Source organism: Gymnoscopelus microlampas, assembly GCF_963454915.1.
Source record: "Gymnoscopelus microlampas genome assembly, chromosome: 2".
In the NCBI taxonomy this organism is placed as follows: Eukaryota; Metazoa; Chordata; class Actinopteri; order Myctophiformes; family Myctophidae; genus Gymnoscopelus; species Gymnoscopelus microlampas.
Window position 1 is genome coordinate 23,480,741 of NC_139939.1, and position 13,158 is coordinate 23,493,898.

A 13,158-nucleotide genomic window follows, 5' to 3' on the forward strand; every position below is an offset into this window, starting at 1 on the left:
AGCGTACGTTTTTGATCTGGTTCCTTGTGAAATGGTGTCTTTGCGGCGTGCTCCACTTGGCATTGTAGCTGCAGTATTGAACTGGTCGTATGGATCCTGTAGCTGCTGAGATTGTAATGTTATTGCAGTTTTAGCAGCTCCTGTTGGTGCATTGTACTGGTTGTATGGATTTTGATGTGATTGAGTGGGTTTTGCAGTTTTACTGCCTCCTGTTGGTGGATGATTGACGGTACAACTTAATGTTTGTGGAACAAATGGCACAGCAGATGGTTTGAGAGCAGACTTGTGTTTTGACACATATGAATTCATTCCATTTGTGCCTACATCAGACCCTCTGTTTCGGAGTACTGTGACCTTTGCTGTCTGTGCAGCAATCTGACTTTGCACTTCAAGCAGTTCCTTTTTCCTTCTAATTTGAGCCTCTTGAGCCTCCAGCTCATGCTTTTCCTTGAGGGCAGCCTCCAAAGCCAGGAGTGCAGCCCTTTCAGCCTCTGCCTTGATACGTGTAGAGCAAGTTGTGGACCTTGAGGACCTTGAATGGCCAGAGCTTCCACCTGACACATTTGTTTTGGTACCCATGTTGGAAATACTGTCATTAGGTCCAATATCATCCAGCTCCTCATTTGCATGTGACACACCATTGTTATACATGACCTCATTTGCATTTGACACATTATTGTTATTCATGACCTCATTTGCATTTGACACATTATTGTTATCCACAACCTCATTTGCATTGTTTGACACATCATTGATTTCATCCTCCACAACCTGTATGCATTTTTCCCTGTTTGCATGGACCCATTTTTCCATTTTGTGCAATACTCCTTTAACATTGTGCATTTGCTTCTGAAACCATTCCGTTTGTTTAAACATTTCATCCTCAGGCAACAAAGGTTTTAATGACTCATGCAACCTTGTAGTTTCCCCAGACAGCTTCCACAACATGTCATGTTTGATTTGCAGGTCAGAAACATTTCCATTTGAAATCATCATTTGTTCCAATTCCTTTGACATTTTACACAATTGCTTTATCCCAGAATTCCTGTCCTTTTGCATTGATAATATTTTTGCTTCCGCTGCTTTATATGTGAGTTTAGCTGTCCTTTTCACAAGCCCCTCCTCCGTTTCAGTTTGATTGACAGCAGCATTCATTTCTGCGTTCATTTCCTGATTTTCCTCGTTACTCTTTGCCATTATTCAACAATCCAACGGAGGCTTTGTTTAGAATTACTTTATGGGATTTGCCTGTATCCCGTTGCGTGAAGGCCAATCTCCTCCGCAACTTTTTATTCATTCATAACCACTCCTACCGTGACTTAGAATGTTTGGTCCGTCCCCGTTCCTCTTGCGGGTGCGTAACGTGGATTTAAACCAGGAAAAGTCAATGAATACAGCGCTGTCCTCCTGTGTCCATCCGTCTTTGGAAGCAAAGTATTTCAACTTAAATGTAGTGGCAAACTAACCACAAATAATTGCCACTGAGGGATGGTGTGAAGCTTTTCCAGACGCGTGGTGTTTAAAGTAAATCAGGTCTTCTCTTGAGTGCATTTAAGGATGTTTATTTTGATTGCAGGATGAATGACAGCAAAACAAAAGCCGGGTGTTTAACTGTAACTAAACAACTAACTGTGATAAGGAAATAAACAGAAAATAACTCAAAACAAACAGAAAACAAACAAAAACACGCACGGTTGAAAAACTGTGTGGCTTCCCTCTGGTCTGAATCCCAATCCCTAATGCTGTGCACCTGTGACATTCTCAAATAGTAGGCTGTACCTGAAATTGGCTGAGTCCCCGCCTATGCCCAGATCAATTCAGTAATATCACAATATCACAGCACCTTCATATACAAATATTAAAATATATCAAATTGGCTGCAACACTAACCTTGACCCTAACCTCAGTAAAACTGTGCCTACACCGTCCTAACCTTAAAGGAGTAGTTCGCCCAAAAAAATACTTTTCTATCAATTACACACGACATGAAGCCTGCCCTTGAATTCATGTTTTTTTTCTTCTTCTTTTTTTCTCGCATTCCTCGCATAAGTCGTTTTTTGGGTGAACTACTCATTCATAATCTCATTAATAATAATACATAATTAGCAAAATAGCAGGTATGATTTGCTAAAACATATACGCATGACACCATTGACCATTAATAAAGAATGGATGGATCCTTTTATTGTATTTCATGAACACAATAATACAATCTCGAGCAGCAGGTGAATCCAGGTGCAGCCTCGCTGCCTGCCTGGACGTTCTGCTCCTTGAGACCAGGCTACTTGCAGCTTTCTTTTGCAGACGGTTATCAGATCTCACAATGTTGCTTTGCAGATCTACAGCAGCACTGACCCGTGTTGCCATGTCTGCTTATTATAAGCGACTTTGGGCTTGTTTTTTTGTGGGGCTTGTTTCTAAAAGTGTAGTTGCTTATTTGGACTTGTTTCCCGATGTTGTTTAAACCAGTGGTTCTTAAACATTTTCATGGCAAGGACCCCCAGATTAATATGTAGTTGTCCTTCGGCCCCTATCTGAAAACATTTTGTGCCAAGATTTGTGTTGTTAGAAATGTTTAAAAAATATTTTTCCTCCGAGATTTTTCTCAATTTGTTTTAAGAATAGCCGATCTACAAGCTCACAACGTGTCGCATCGTGACACGTTGTGTGCTTGTAGATCGGCTATTTTCAAATAGCCGTAGCCCAGTCGCTTCTTTTGGGCTTGTTTTCACAGACCACTGGCTGCTTGTTTCTCTCGCAAAATCTGGCAACACTGGTGTGTGTGTGTTCGACTAGCAGCTGTCATGTGAAACAGCTGGAGTGCAGCACGGAGAAGGAACGAGGATAAACAAACAACTATAGTGCGACAATCTGTGTTTCTACAAGCAGGTAAATGCAACGCATCGTGACGGTGACACGTAGAACTGCGTAGTGGCGATTTAGCATGTTGTTGTAATGGAGCTATTATAGAGGTTTAATTGTCTTCACTTTATACTTGCTTTAACTGTGCTAAATTAGCTAGCATGCAGCTAGCTTTTATCAGCTACACCACCAAGTTGGCACGCGCTCGTGCACCTCGCGCTGTGTGACGTTGTTATTTAATGTTGTTGTTCAACGTGAACACTTTAACTCTGTCAAACAAACCACGGTTCAAACTATTAAAGAGACCCCGGATTAATTTCACACTGAGCCAACGCTGAGAGCTCAGGCTAGTTGCACGGGAGGTGTTGCGCCGAAATGTGTGTCCCGTCAGAATCTGTTTCGCCTCCCCCCGTCCCTTTTTGGATTTCACTTGAGGAAATACAATGCCATGTTTGTTATTTAAAAATACAAAAAAATGTAAAACTACTTATATACTCATATCTTAACAACAAATTAAGCAGCATATCCACTGTGTTCTAAAATGCTCTCATGGGGGAACATTCATCGATGGGAACAGTGTTACCATGTCGGCTTATTAAATACGGCTTTTGGCTTCTTTTCCCGTAAAGTTGCCTGTAAATATTGGTGGTAGCGGTTTTGTGGGCTTGTTTCTAACGTGTACTTGCTTATTTAGGCTTGCTTCCAAATTCCATTTTTTATTATTGTTTAAACCAGCGGTTCTCTAATATTTTCATCATTGTTTTGTGTCAGGGATCATTTGTGGTGTTCGAATGTTTAAAAAAAAAAAATCCAAATATTCCACATTTTATTACAAGAGTTTTTGAAAATAGCAGATCTACAAGCTCTCAACGCGAGCTTGTAGATCGGCTATTTTAAAGTGCTCATGTGGCCTAAGTTGCTTCTTTTGGGCTTGTTTTCCTAGACATGGTTGCTTTATTATTTCTCTCGCAGAATCTGGCAACACTGGATGGGAACAGTGTGGGGAAACAGATTATGACGGGGACACAAAATGTGGCACAACAACTGGCCTAGCAACTGAAGCTAAGCAACCTTGCAAGGGGCATTTAAATCCCCCAGTCTCCAGCGTTTAAGTGAGCTAGCTGTGGTGGTGCTAGCAGCTAGCTAGCTAGCTAGGTAGGTTGTCTTCTGCGTTATAACTCTTAACTGTTATAACCTACTCCTACTACCAAGTGAACTCTTAGCAACTCGCTCTCTATGTACGTTCACATTGACGGTGAATGGAGTAGCAAGTTACCCAGACACAGACAGACAGACAGCTGATCAGCGTCAGCGACCAGCCATTGCTTAGCATCACAACAAAACGTAGGCTAACAGGCTAGATTGCTAGTCAGACAACAAAGCTAAGCGTCTATTCACACGTTTACTCTGGAATTCAAAAAGCTTGATGTAATAGCGCTGCAATGGGCCATGCAATAAACCTTTATTGTTGTTTATCGTCCAATAATTAATTCAATATAATGCAGAACAGCCTTTATACGATTTATTATATTTTGTTGACGAAGACTAAGGTTGAATAAGGCTATTGCAATATTCTGCAGGCATCATAGTTGTTTAAAAAAAATGCTTTCATGATCATCCTTGCTATGATGACCTGTTACATAATCGAATCATGTCATTATATATGGTGATTATTGTCAACTACCACCGCGAAATCACGATATCGCCACTGCGGGTGATAAGGTCCTTTGTCCCAAAGCAAGTACAATTCTGAGTTGGGAGTGGGATGGGGGATCAAGACAAGGGACCAAAATCCACAGACAGAGGGTGTCTCATGCATGGTGCTGTCTCCATCATTATCAAGTCGACATTTGATGAATGTCTACTTCCATCTAGTGGTGAACCTGTGAATAACACACGGGGAAATCTCCTCGGGCTCATTTTATCTCAATCTTATCTTATCTCAATCTCAGTGGTTTTCAACCTTTTTCACATCAAGGTCCATTATTTATTCGGCATTTGAGCCATGGACCACCATTTGATGAGATTTAGCCTCTCAGACTCAAGACTTAGAATATTTCGTTGTCGTTGGATAAGATTTTGTCCACCTGTGGGGAACTGGTTGGAATAACGTGTTCCTTCAACGTGCTACGTCCAACCAGGGAAACTCTCCCCTGTCACTGTCAGGTGATAGAAGGTCAGTTGGCTCTCATGCATTGAAGGAAGCATGAGCTCGGCCCTGGCTTCCCTAGGTTGGCAGAGGGAAGGTAGTGCCCAGGATTACATAGACAATTGGCACTGGGTGTAAAAATTGGGGTTACAAAATCGTGGGATAAAAATGTAATTGTCCACCATTCCATGCTGTATTGATGTTGGTACCATAGGAGAGATGACCGGCAAATGTTGATCAAAATAACAATCCATCTACATTCTCTAATTGTGTAGACTTCTTGTAAATTAAGTAATGCAGATTTCTAACAATTTAACTCTTGAGAGCGTAAAATGAATTATGGGTCCATTTGGTTTCAATTTACGCTCAAGACAAGAGTTAAAGATCTATAAGGGTCCATTTGGTTACAAACTCCATCATTTAGCTGGGGACCACCTTGAACCCCCTCAAGGACCACTGGTGGTTGCTGGGCCACCGGTTGAGAACCACTGTCATACCTAGTCCACTTTTCCTTACAGTTAATGGTAGCTTTCACAACAAGTGTTAAATGTTTTATTATTATAATAATTATTTTTTTGTTTATAAATGAGTGATGAAGATCTATGAAGATGAAGATCTATATTGTCACAGTAATCATTGCTATAGACTAGTCACTAGAACATGGGTTAGGGGGTCTGAATCAGAATCAGCTTTATTGTCACATCACAGGTTTACAGGTGTAAAACAGTGGGTGAAATGCGTTTTTGTGCAAGCTCCATTGTTTTTTGTTATTTCCATTAAAATGGTAGGGGAGGGGGGATCGAAGAGAACACAATCAAGGACACATTTAGGACCTGGAACATGCGACAAAGCACACCTAATATACAATAATAACTATATTGCTATAAAAATGAATGAATAAATATGTGTGTCGTATAACTACTGATGGAAATGTGTATGAGTGTGTAATCAAATGTTACAGGTGCATACAGAAAATGCTTTTGTAATAATTTTCTGCAGGCCCCATCTTTGAATGTGACACTTATTTATTTTATATTTAGTTATAATCAAAAAGTTTATAAAGAACATTTCTTCCTGAGTCATACTCAAGGTCATACTCACTGTTTCAAGGTCTCTTCTTAGAATAGATAGAAATGTGAAACACGATTTTGGTTTGTTTTTCAAATGTGAGAGTCTGAGATATGTTTTTCATCCAAAAGTCCAAAGAGGAAAGTCTTGAAAATTTAGCATTGAATGAATGGAAATAGAACTACGTTCATCCTACCCAATTTCATCAATGCAAAGCCATTGCTGTCCATATCCGACATACGGAATGTGGGACTGTCAGTCAGATATTGTAAATTGTTTACAAAATAACTTTTAGTTGTAACCAAAAAAGGTCACATACAGCACCTTTTTTAATACTGACTACAGACTGTACAAAGTATCTACAAAGTATCTACACTTTCAGAGTTACAAATAGAAAGCTTAACACTGAAGATTTTACTGTGTACATGAGTAACTCACTATTTGCCAACAATGTACTCTAGTGACAAGGACCAGGTACTCTTAGGACAGTCATAATTTCCATTTCCAGCGTTTGAAAAGTTGATGATGTATAATAATAGCCTTCTAAAATGATATTTTTCTGTTTACAGGCTTTATCTGGTAAACTGGCAGGATGGCGGGAGCAGAGGTGTATGCCCCTGCAAACCCCACCTGCAAGATTATGACCTTTAGGCCTACCATGGAGGAATTCCGGGACTTCAACCAGTATCTGGTTTATATGGAGTCTCAAGGGGCGCACCGGGCAGGTCTGGCCAAGGTGGGTATAGGCATAATCCTTATATATTATAATGGTGATGTTATAATGACAGAAACACTATAATTTAATTGGGTACAATGCCCTCATAGTTGTTATTAAAGTGGACATCCTTATTACACTCATTACACACATTCACCCAACACCATGAGTAGGGTTAAATTATTTATAGAGGTGTCCCTTCTGCTTTCCGAAATTTAATCAGAAACACTGAATACTAGTGCTGGACCATTTTCTGTTCTATATGAACCTCATCTCATTAGCCTTTTATCTCCCTGTCTGTCACCCAGGTGATTCCTCCAAAGGGTTGGAAGCCACGTCATTCCTATGACAACATAGATGACCTTGTGATCCCTGCTCCTATCCAACAAATGGTGGCTGGCCAATCGGGGCTCTTCACCCAATATAACATCCAGAAGAAACCTCTTACTGTGCTGGAGTTCAGACAACTAGCGAACAGTGACAAGTCAGTATAATGGTGTACTGTAATTGGTATGATTTGTGGGAGGCTAAACCAGTCTGAGAGCCATATGCAAAGGCAGCATCATTTTCTGTTTTAGCTCAACCTTTTACTTTTTCCTCGTAATTAATTTTGTACATGAATAAAATAATGTTTTTAGGTTCTTGAGGGACCTCACAAATAGGCTTGCTCTAATTGACAGTATAATTGTATAACATCACTTGAAGGGAAGATCACCAATGTGTTTTTTCCATGCCGGTATTAAAGTGATTATAATGAACATACTCTCAGAAATAAGATGCTATAAAAAAGCTCTCTAATGTACTAGCAACAGCTTGTGGAGCCCAGTGGCACCAGTAAGGAAGATGGAGATATTGGTTTTCAACTCGGTCTCAAACGCATGCAATCCCTTCTACAATCCTAATTGCTATAATTCCTCTAACCTTGTGCATAGTAAATCTTTAGCGTATATGACACTCTGCACCCCTCCTAATTCAGCCAGCCCTGGTGATCGGATCATGTATCGCCAATTTGTAATGGCCAAGAATCACAATATGAAAATGGCAAGGATCGCCCAAGTAGAACAACTACCTGTATACAAAGGTGCTTTACCATGCTAGACCTTGTAAATTAATTTCTGTATTAAAACAACTAAAAAATCCATCCAATGTTTATCTCAAGTGCAAGGATTTGCTGAGGCACTTGAGAAGCAGTTGTAATACATGTGTTCAGAAATTTGTCCTTGTACAGTATTATAGATCACAATTTACTAGAAACTAGTTCCACATGCATATAAAATGTATTTTATTTCTATGTTGACTGCTTGTTTTTATAAAGTTCCATTATGGAATTGAGATATCATAGCTGTTGCACAGAAACCTTGTATGTCCAAAACTCATTCTCATTTATCAAAATGTTTCGAAAATGTAAGTAATATTTATTTTAGAGCACCTTTCATAGGCATTGATAGTCACAAAGTGCTTCACAAGCTTATCAATAAAATAATGAAAAACAGAATTAAACAATCGCCATATAGCAAATCAACCAAAAAGAGTCAAAGAAAACAAACAAACTCAGAATGAGGGAGATGTCTCAACACAGAGCTGTAATAACAAAGGAGCTATGTGAAAGCCTGTTTGAACAGGTGAGTCTTTAACAGTCTTTTGAAGATTTCCACAGAGGCCACAGTTCTGAGGTCCAGGGGGAGAATATTCCATAGCCTAGGGGCAAAGCTTGCATGAAATATCCATGAAGCCTTGGATATTGTTGATAGTGTTTTTATGTCGCATTCCTAAGCCAATAATTTGATGACCGACGGAGTCTCCGGTACGAAACTCATTTGACCTGCATTTGAGTCTCCTACCGGAGACATTAGCATCTTTCTGCCGGTCATCAAATGATTGGTTTAGGAATGCGTCCTAAGTGACTGTAGCCCTGTAGAACACCACATGATAGGGTGGTGGACTCTGAGGAGTATGGACCAACAGCCACGAGAAGCTTCTGTCTGATAAGTATGAGGAGAACCAATCTAGGGCACTCCCAGAGACACCCAGATGGGGGGGGGGGCAGATAATAGCAGATCTATATCATAGATCATATGATAGCAGATCTACAAGCTCAGAGTGCCGCGCTATGAGCTTGTAGATCTGCCATTTTTGAAAAATCGTGAACATTTCAGCAAATCTTTGAACATCTATATATTTTTAAAGCGAACATTTTTAAATCTTTGCTTCTGGGGAGGTCCTTGGAACAAAATATTTTGAGATGGGGGCGGTCGGCAGCCAAATACATATAATTTTGGGTGGTCCTTGACATGAAAAAGTTTGAGAACCACTGATATAGTAACATAAGTTTTTCAGAAAACTGTTTTAAAAGACATTTAGTAGAATCGGAACCTCAGGCCTTAATGGGTTAAAATGACGTGGTCCACCGTATCAGAGATCCGGTGGCTAAAATCCAGCAGCACCAGGATCGAGCAGTCACGTCACCCGCATCGGATGACATCATGATGTCATTAGACACTGAGAAGGGCTGTCTCTGTGGAGTGCTTCTGACGGAAGCCTGACTGAAATTTGTCCATAATGTCATGTTCGTTTAAGACATCAGTAAGCTGACTGGCCACTATGTTTTCCAGAACCTTTCGAAATAACAGAAAGCTCGGAGATCCGCCTGTAGTTCAGGGGTACTGATGGATCTAAGTTTGGCTTTTTGATGAGCGGTTGAACAATTGCCTGTTTAAAATAAAAGGGGATGCAACCAGATGTCAGCGAGCCATTAATAATAGAAAGTAGAGACGGGCCTACTGAGTTAAAAACATCTTTTAGCATGGATGTGGGCAGGATGTCGAATGGACACGAGGAGGATTTCATCACTCTCACAAGGTCAGGCAGTTCTTGCAGAGAAACTGGGGAGAAACAGCTCAAAGTTGACTGCCGGCTAGGACAGAGGGGGAGTCTGACTTTTTCAACCTTGTCCACAAAAAAAAAAAAATCACTGCAGTCTTTATTTGAAAGGACTGCAACTGACTATATTATTAATGGTATTAAATACAATTTGGGGATTTCGTCTACTAGAAGTGATAATATTAGCAAAATAGGAGGCCTGTGCGCTTATCTCGCTTACCAATTAAATAATAAAAATTACATGGAAAGGTTAAAAGAAATAAAACGGTAATCGGTCACAGAGGGCAAATTTTTTTAATTTCACCATTTCATTTCAACATAGCATACAATTTTAACAGAACAAATTACAAGCTCAGTACAGACACGGTCAGTATCTAAGCCTAAGGCAAAGGCCAGGTCCAAAGTGTTTCCCTTGATTTGCTTGGGGCTTGACACATGCTGAATGACGCTAAAGGATTCAATATTTAAAAAATGTATGGCAAAGATGTTGGTGATGTCATTAATGTGACCATTAAAGTCAGCAACCAAAAGGACTCTTTGAATGTCCTACTTTAACCATCAGCAGTTCAAAGGAGGAGTAGGAGCCGGTTAAACTGACCGGGTTAAAAAGTATTTCTTATATAGACCACAGCCTTACACAACACTGGTATATGCCAAAGCCTAAAATAGGGCATTGATTTATGAAAAACACATGAAATATGGAGAATTCTTTCTGCCCAACAGCAATGATGTATTGATATCATTCAACATCATTCATCATGTCGCTATGTACATGTATGACATTTGAGCAGAAAAAAATAAAACAAAAGTGAAGGTTCCCCTCACTTAAAGCTGCAATCTGGGACTTATTTTAATGAATAAAGCATTATTTTAAACAACCTGTATGGTAGACTATGTTATTACAATATATAACCAGCACATGTGCAAACTTGGAGGTGGTTTCCCCATTTTCCATTGGGAAATGTAGACCCTGGTGTCGTGTAGGTTACCTACAGGTTGATATGTCAACACAGTTATTTGAAGTAGACGGTGGGACACTACATACGCCACCATCTTCATTGTAGTTAGTTAGGACATCATTGCAATTACCTCTCCTCAGTCGGGGGAGAGAGAGGACCTACAGATTGTAGCTTTCCCACCACAGACGACTTGCCTCTACCTGAATGGATAAAATACAAGTTAGGGATAAAATATTTTTACTATTTTGAGCCATTTCTTTCTCATTCACAGTTACTCTACACCTCGCTACCTGAACTATGACGACCTTGAGAGGAAATATTGGAAAAACGTCACGTTTGTTCCACCCATATATGGAGCTGATGTCAGTGGAAGCCTCTATGATGAGGTGGGTGGGTGTCCTCTTACTATTGGCTACTTTCTCTCAGTTTGACTTGTTTTCTTACACCGTTTAATTTCTATCAGTGTTAAGTGTTCCATCATTCTTATTCAGTTCCCACTCATGCCTCTTCATATCTGTCATCACATTCCCTCCACATTCCTGTGCTACTTCCTGTTGAATGTATGTCTAAAAATGCAAAACCGAGTTTTCATACTAATCAAATCTAGACTAAATTGCTCAAATTCATGGGAATAACTCACAAACTGTCTTTGAGTTTGGACCCATTCATCTTCCAAGTTGAAAATGTGACATATAACATCTGTAACTCTTTCTCTCCTAGGATATAGAGGAGTGGAACATTGGCCACCTGAACTCCATCTTGGACGTTATTGAGGAGGACTGCGGTGTCTCCATCCAGGGGGTCAACACGCCATATTTGTACTTTGGCATGTGGAAGACCTCCTTCTCTTGGCACACGGAGGACATGGACCTCTACAGCATCAACTACCTGCACTTTGGAGAGCCAAAGTCCTGGTTAGTGGGAAGTCTTGGGGAGGGTTTTAGTTTCAACCTAAAGGGTCCAGCACTTTCTTTCTCTTCATTCTTGTATGGGATACCTTCCTTTTCTTGCACACAAGGGCATAGACCTCTCAGTAACAATGAATATAGACCAATTATTTGTGTACAAACATTGAGACTGCACTAGCAGGTTCTGGTTGCAAGTAATTAATTCCCAACAGATCTCCAAACCTGTTGTTTTGGGGAGCGCTGGTTTTCAACATCCTCCTGTGTGTAGGCTGGCTAGGCGCTCCCTAGCCAGACATACAGTATTCTTCGTGGTGCAACGTTGTTGCTGATGTACAAGCTCACGCGGTGATGTACAAGCTCATGCGGTGCGGATGCGACCGCTGTGAGCTTGTAGGTCTGCTATTCTCGGCCGTTCTCGGCATGCGACACCATCATGCGACGTAGTATAAATTAGGCTTGAGGGTTGGCAGCTGGGAAAGCAAGCAGGCTCCAGTGTCGTGGTGGTCATGGAGCGCTTCCTCCGTGCGTCGCCTCCAGTCACATGACGGGAGGCTTTTAATGCCTTTGTTATTGAAAGGACAGTAGGCTGACAGGAAATGGGGAGAGAGAGGTGGGGGAGTGACACGCAGCAAAAGCAAGAACCTGCGACGTGCTGTCAGGCTACATTGTAGCTTAGGAGCCCGGACCGCTACCCCAGTGGTCCAGGCCAGTGCGATGCAAGCTTGTAAAGCTTGCTATTTTTGAAACACAATTATTTTTATCAAAATCAAGAATTTCTTATAATCAATTAAATGGATTAGTTTGCACCCCTACTTCGTAGTACAGGCCCCTGGTCTCAACATTATTGAGTCTGTCTGGGTTTACATGAAGAGACGAAGCATTTGAGATCCACAGAAGATGTGTGGCAATTTCTCCCAAGATGTTTATAACAACCTACCTGCCAAGCACCTTAACAAATGGTGCGCAACTAAGTGTACAGTACCCAGGAGACTTGGTGCCGTTTTAGACAAATGGTAGTCGCAACAAATATTGATTTGTTTTAGATTTTTCTGTTTCTGGTCATTATTTTTTAAAGTACTTCTACTGCATTTTATCACTAGTGCCAAAAACTTTTGTACAGTACTGTAGATTCCCATTAATGGCTGAGATATATGTAACAGCTGAACTTTAGAGGTGATAGCTTTCACCCGGATTTACCTGGATACTGTACATCCAGCGTAATAAATGGAAAGAGCAGGTTGGGCCTGTTTTGTACTCTGTATCCATACATACTGAACAGGTGGAGAACATGCAGTATACAATGGAAATGAGCCAGTATACATTTCCACTGGCTAGGTATCGGGTATACCGTATATGTCATACTGAGTCTAAGTGTGGTTAGGTTTTGGCAGTCATTATCAATGTACATTGAAGTATGACATGCATTGAATATTATATTGCAGTTGTTGAATATTGTTGAGCAGTATGATTTGCAGTACAATTTTAAAAGTCTAGTCTTAGGATTTAAGCTTGCATTACCTTTTTAATTTGGTTTGAAACTTTTAAGTTAACTTTACTATTGTGGATCACTCTCTCACTGGACTTAAGTAAGTGATAATGCGCGAGGACGTGAAGAAT

At 40.5% G+C, this 13,158-nt stretch overlaps 1 protein-coding gene across 8 annotated transcripts in view; it reads left to right on the forward strand.

Moving 5' to 3' along the window:
• Window positions 1-2,786: 2,786 nt before the first annotated feature.
• kdm4c (lysine (K)-specific demethylase 4C) overlaps window positions 2,787-13,158 on the forward strand; it is a 45,572-nt gene continuing 35,200 nt past the window's right edge. For all 8 annotated transcript variants that reach the window (XM_084043438.1, XM_084043442.1, XM_084043441.1 and 5 more), the window contains exons 1-5: window positions 2,787-2,889; window positions 6,649-6,815; window positions 7,103-7,278; window positions 10,905-11,019; window positions 11,354-11,547. In XM_084043438.1, the coding sequence (XP_083899564.1) occupies window positions 6,672-6,815; window positions 7,103-7,278; window positions 10,905-11,019; window positions 11,354-11,547 (629 nt within the window). In that variant the 5' untranslated portion in view covers window positions 2,787-2,889; window positions 6,649-6,671. The remainder of the gene's footprint in view (window positions 2,890-6,648; window positions 6,816-7,102; window positions 7,279-10,904; window positions 11,020-11,353; window positions 11,548-13,158) is intronic.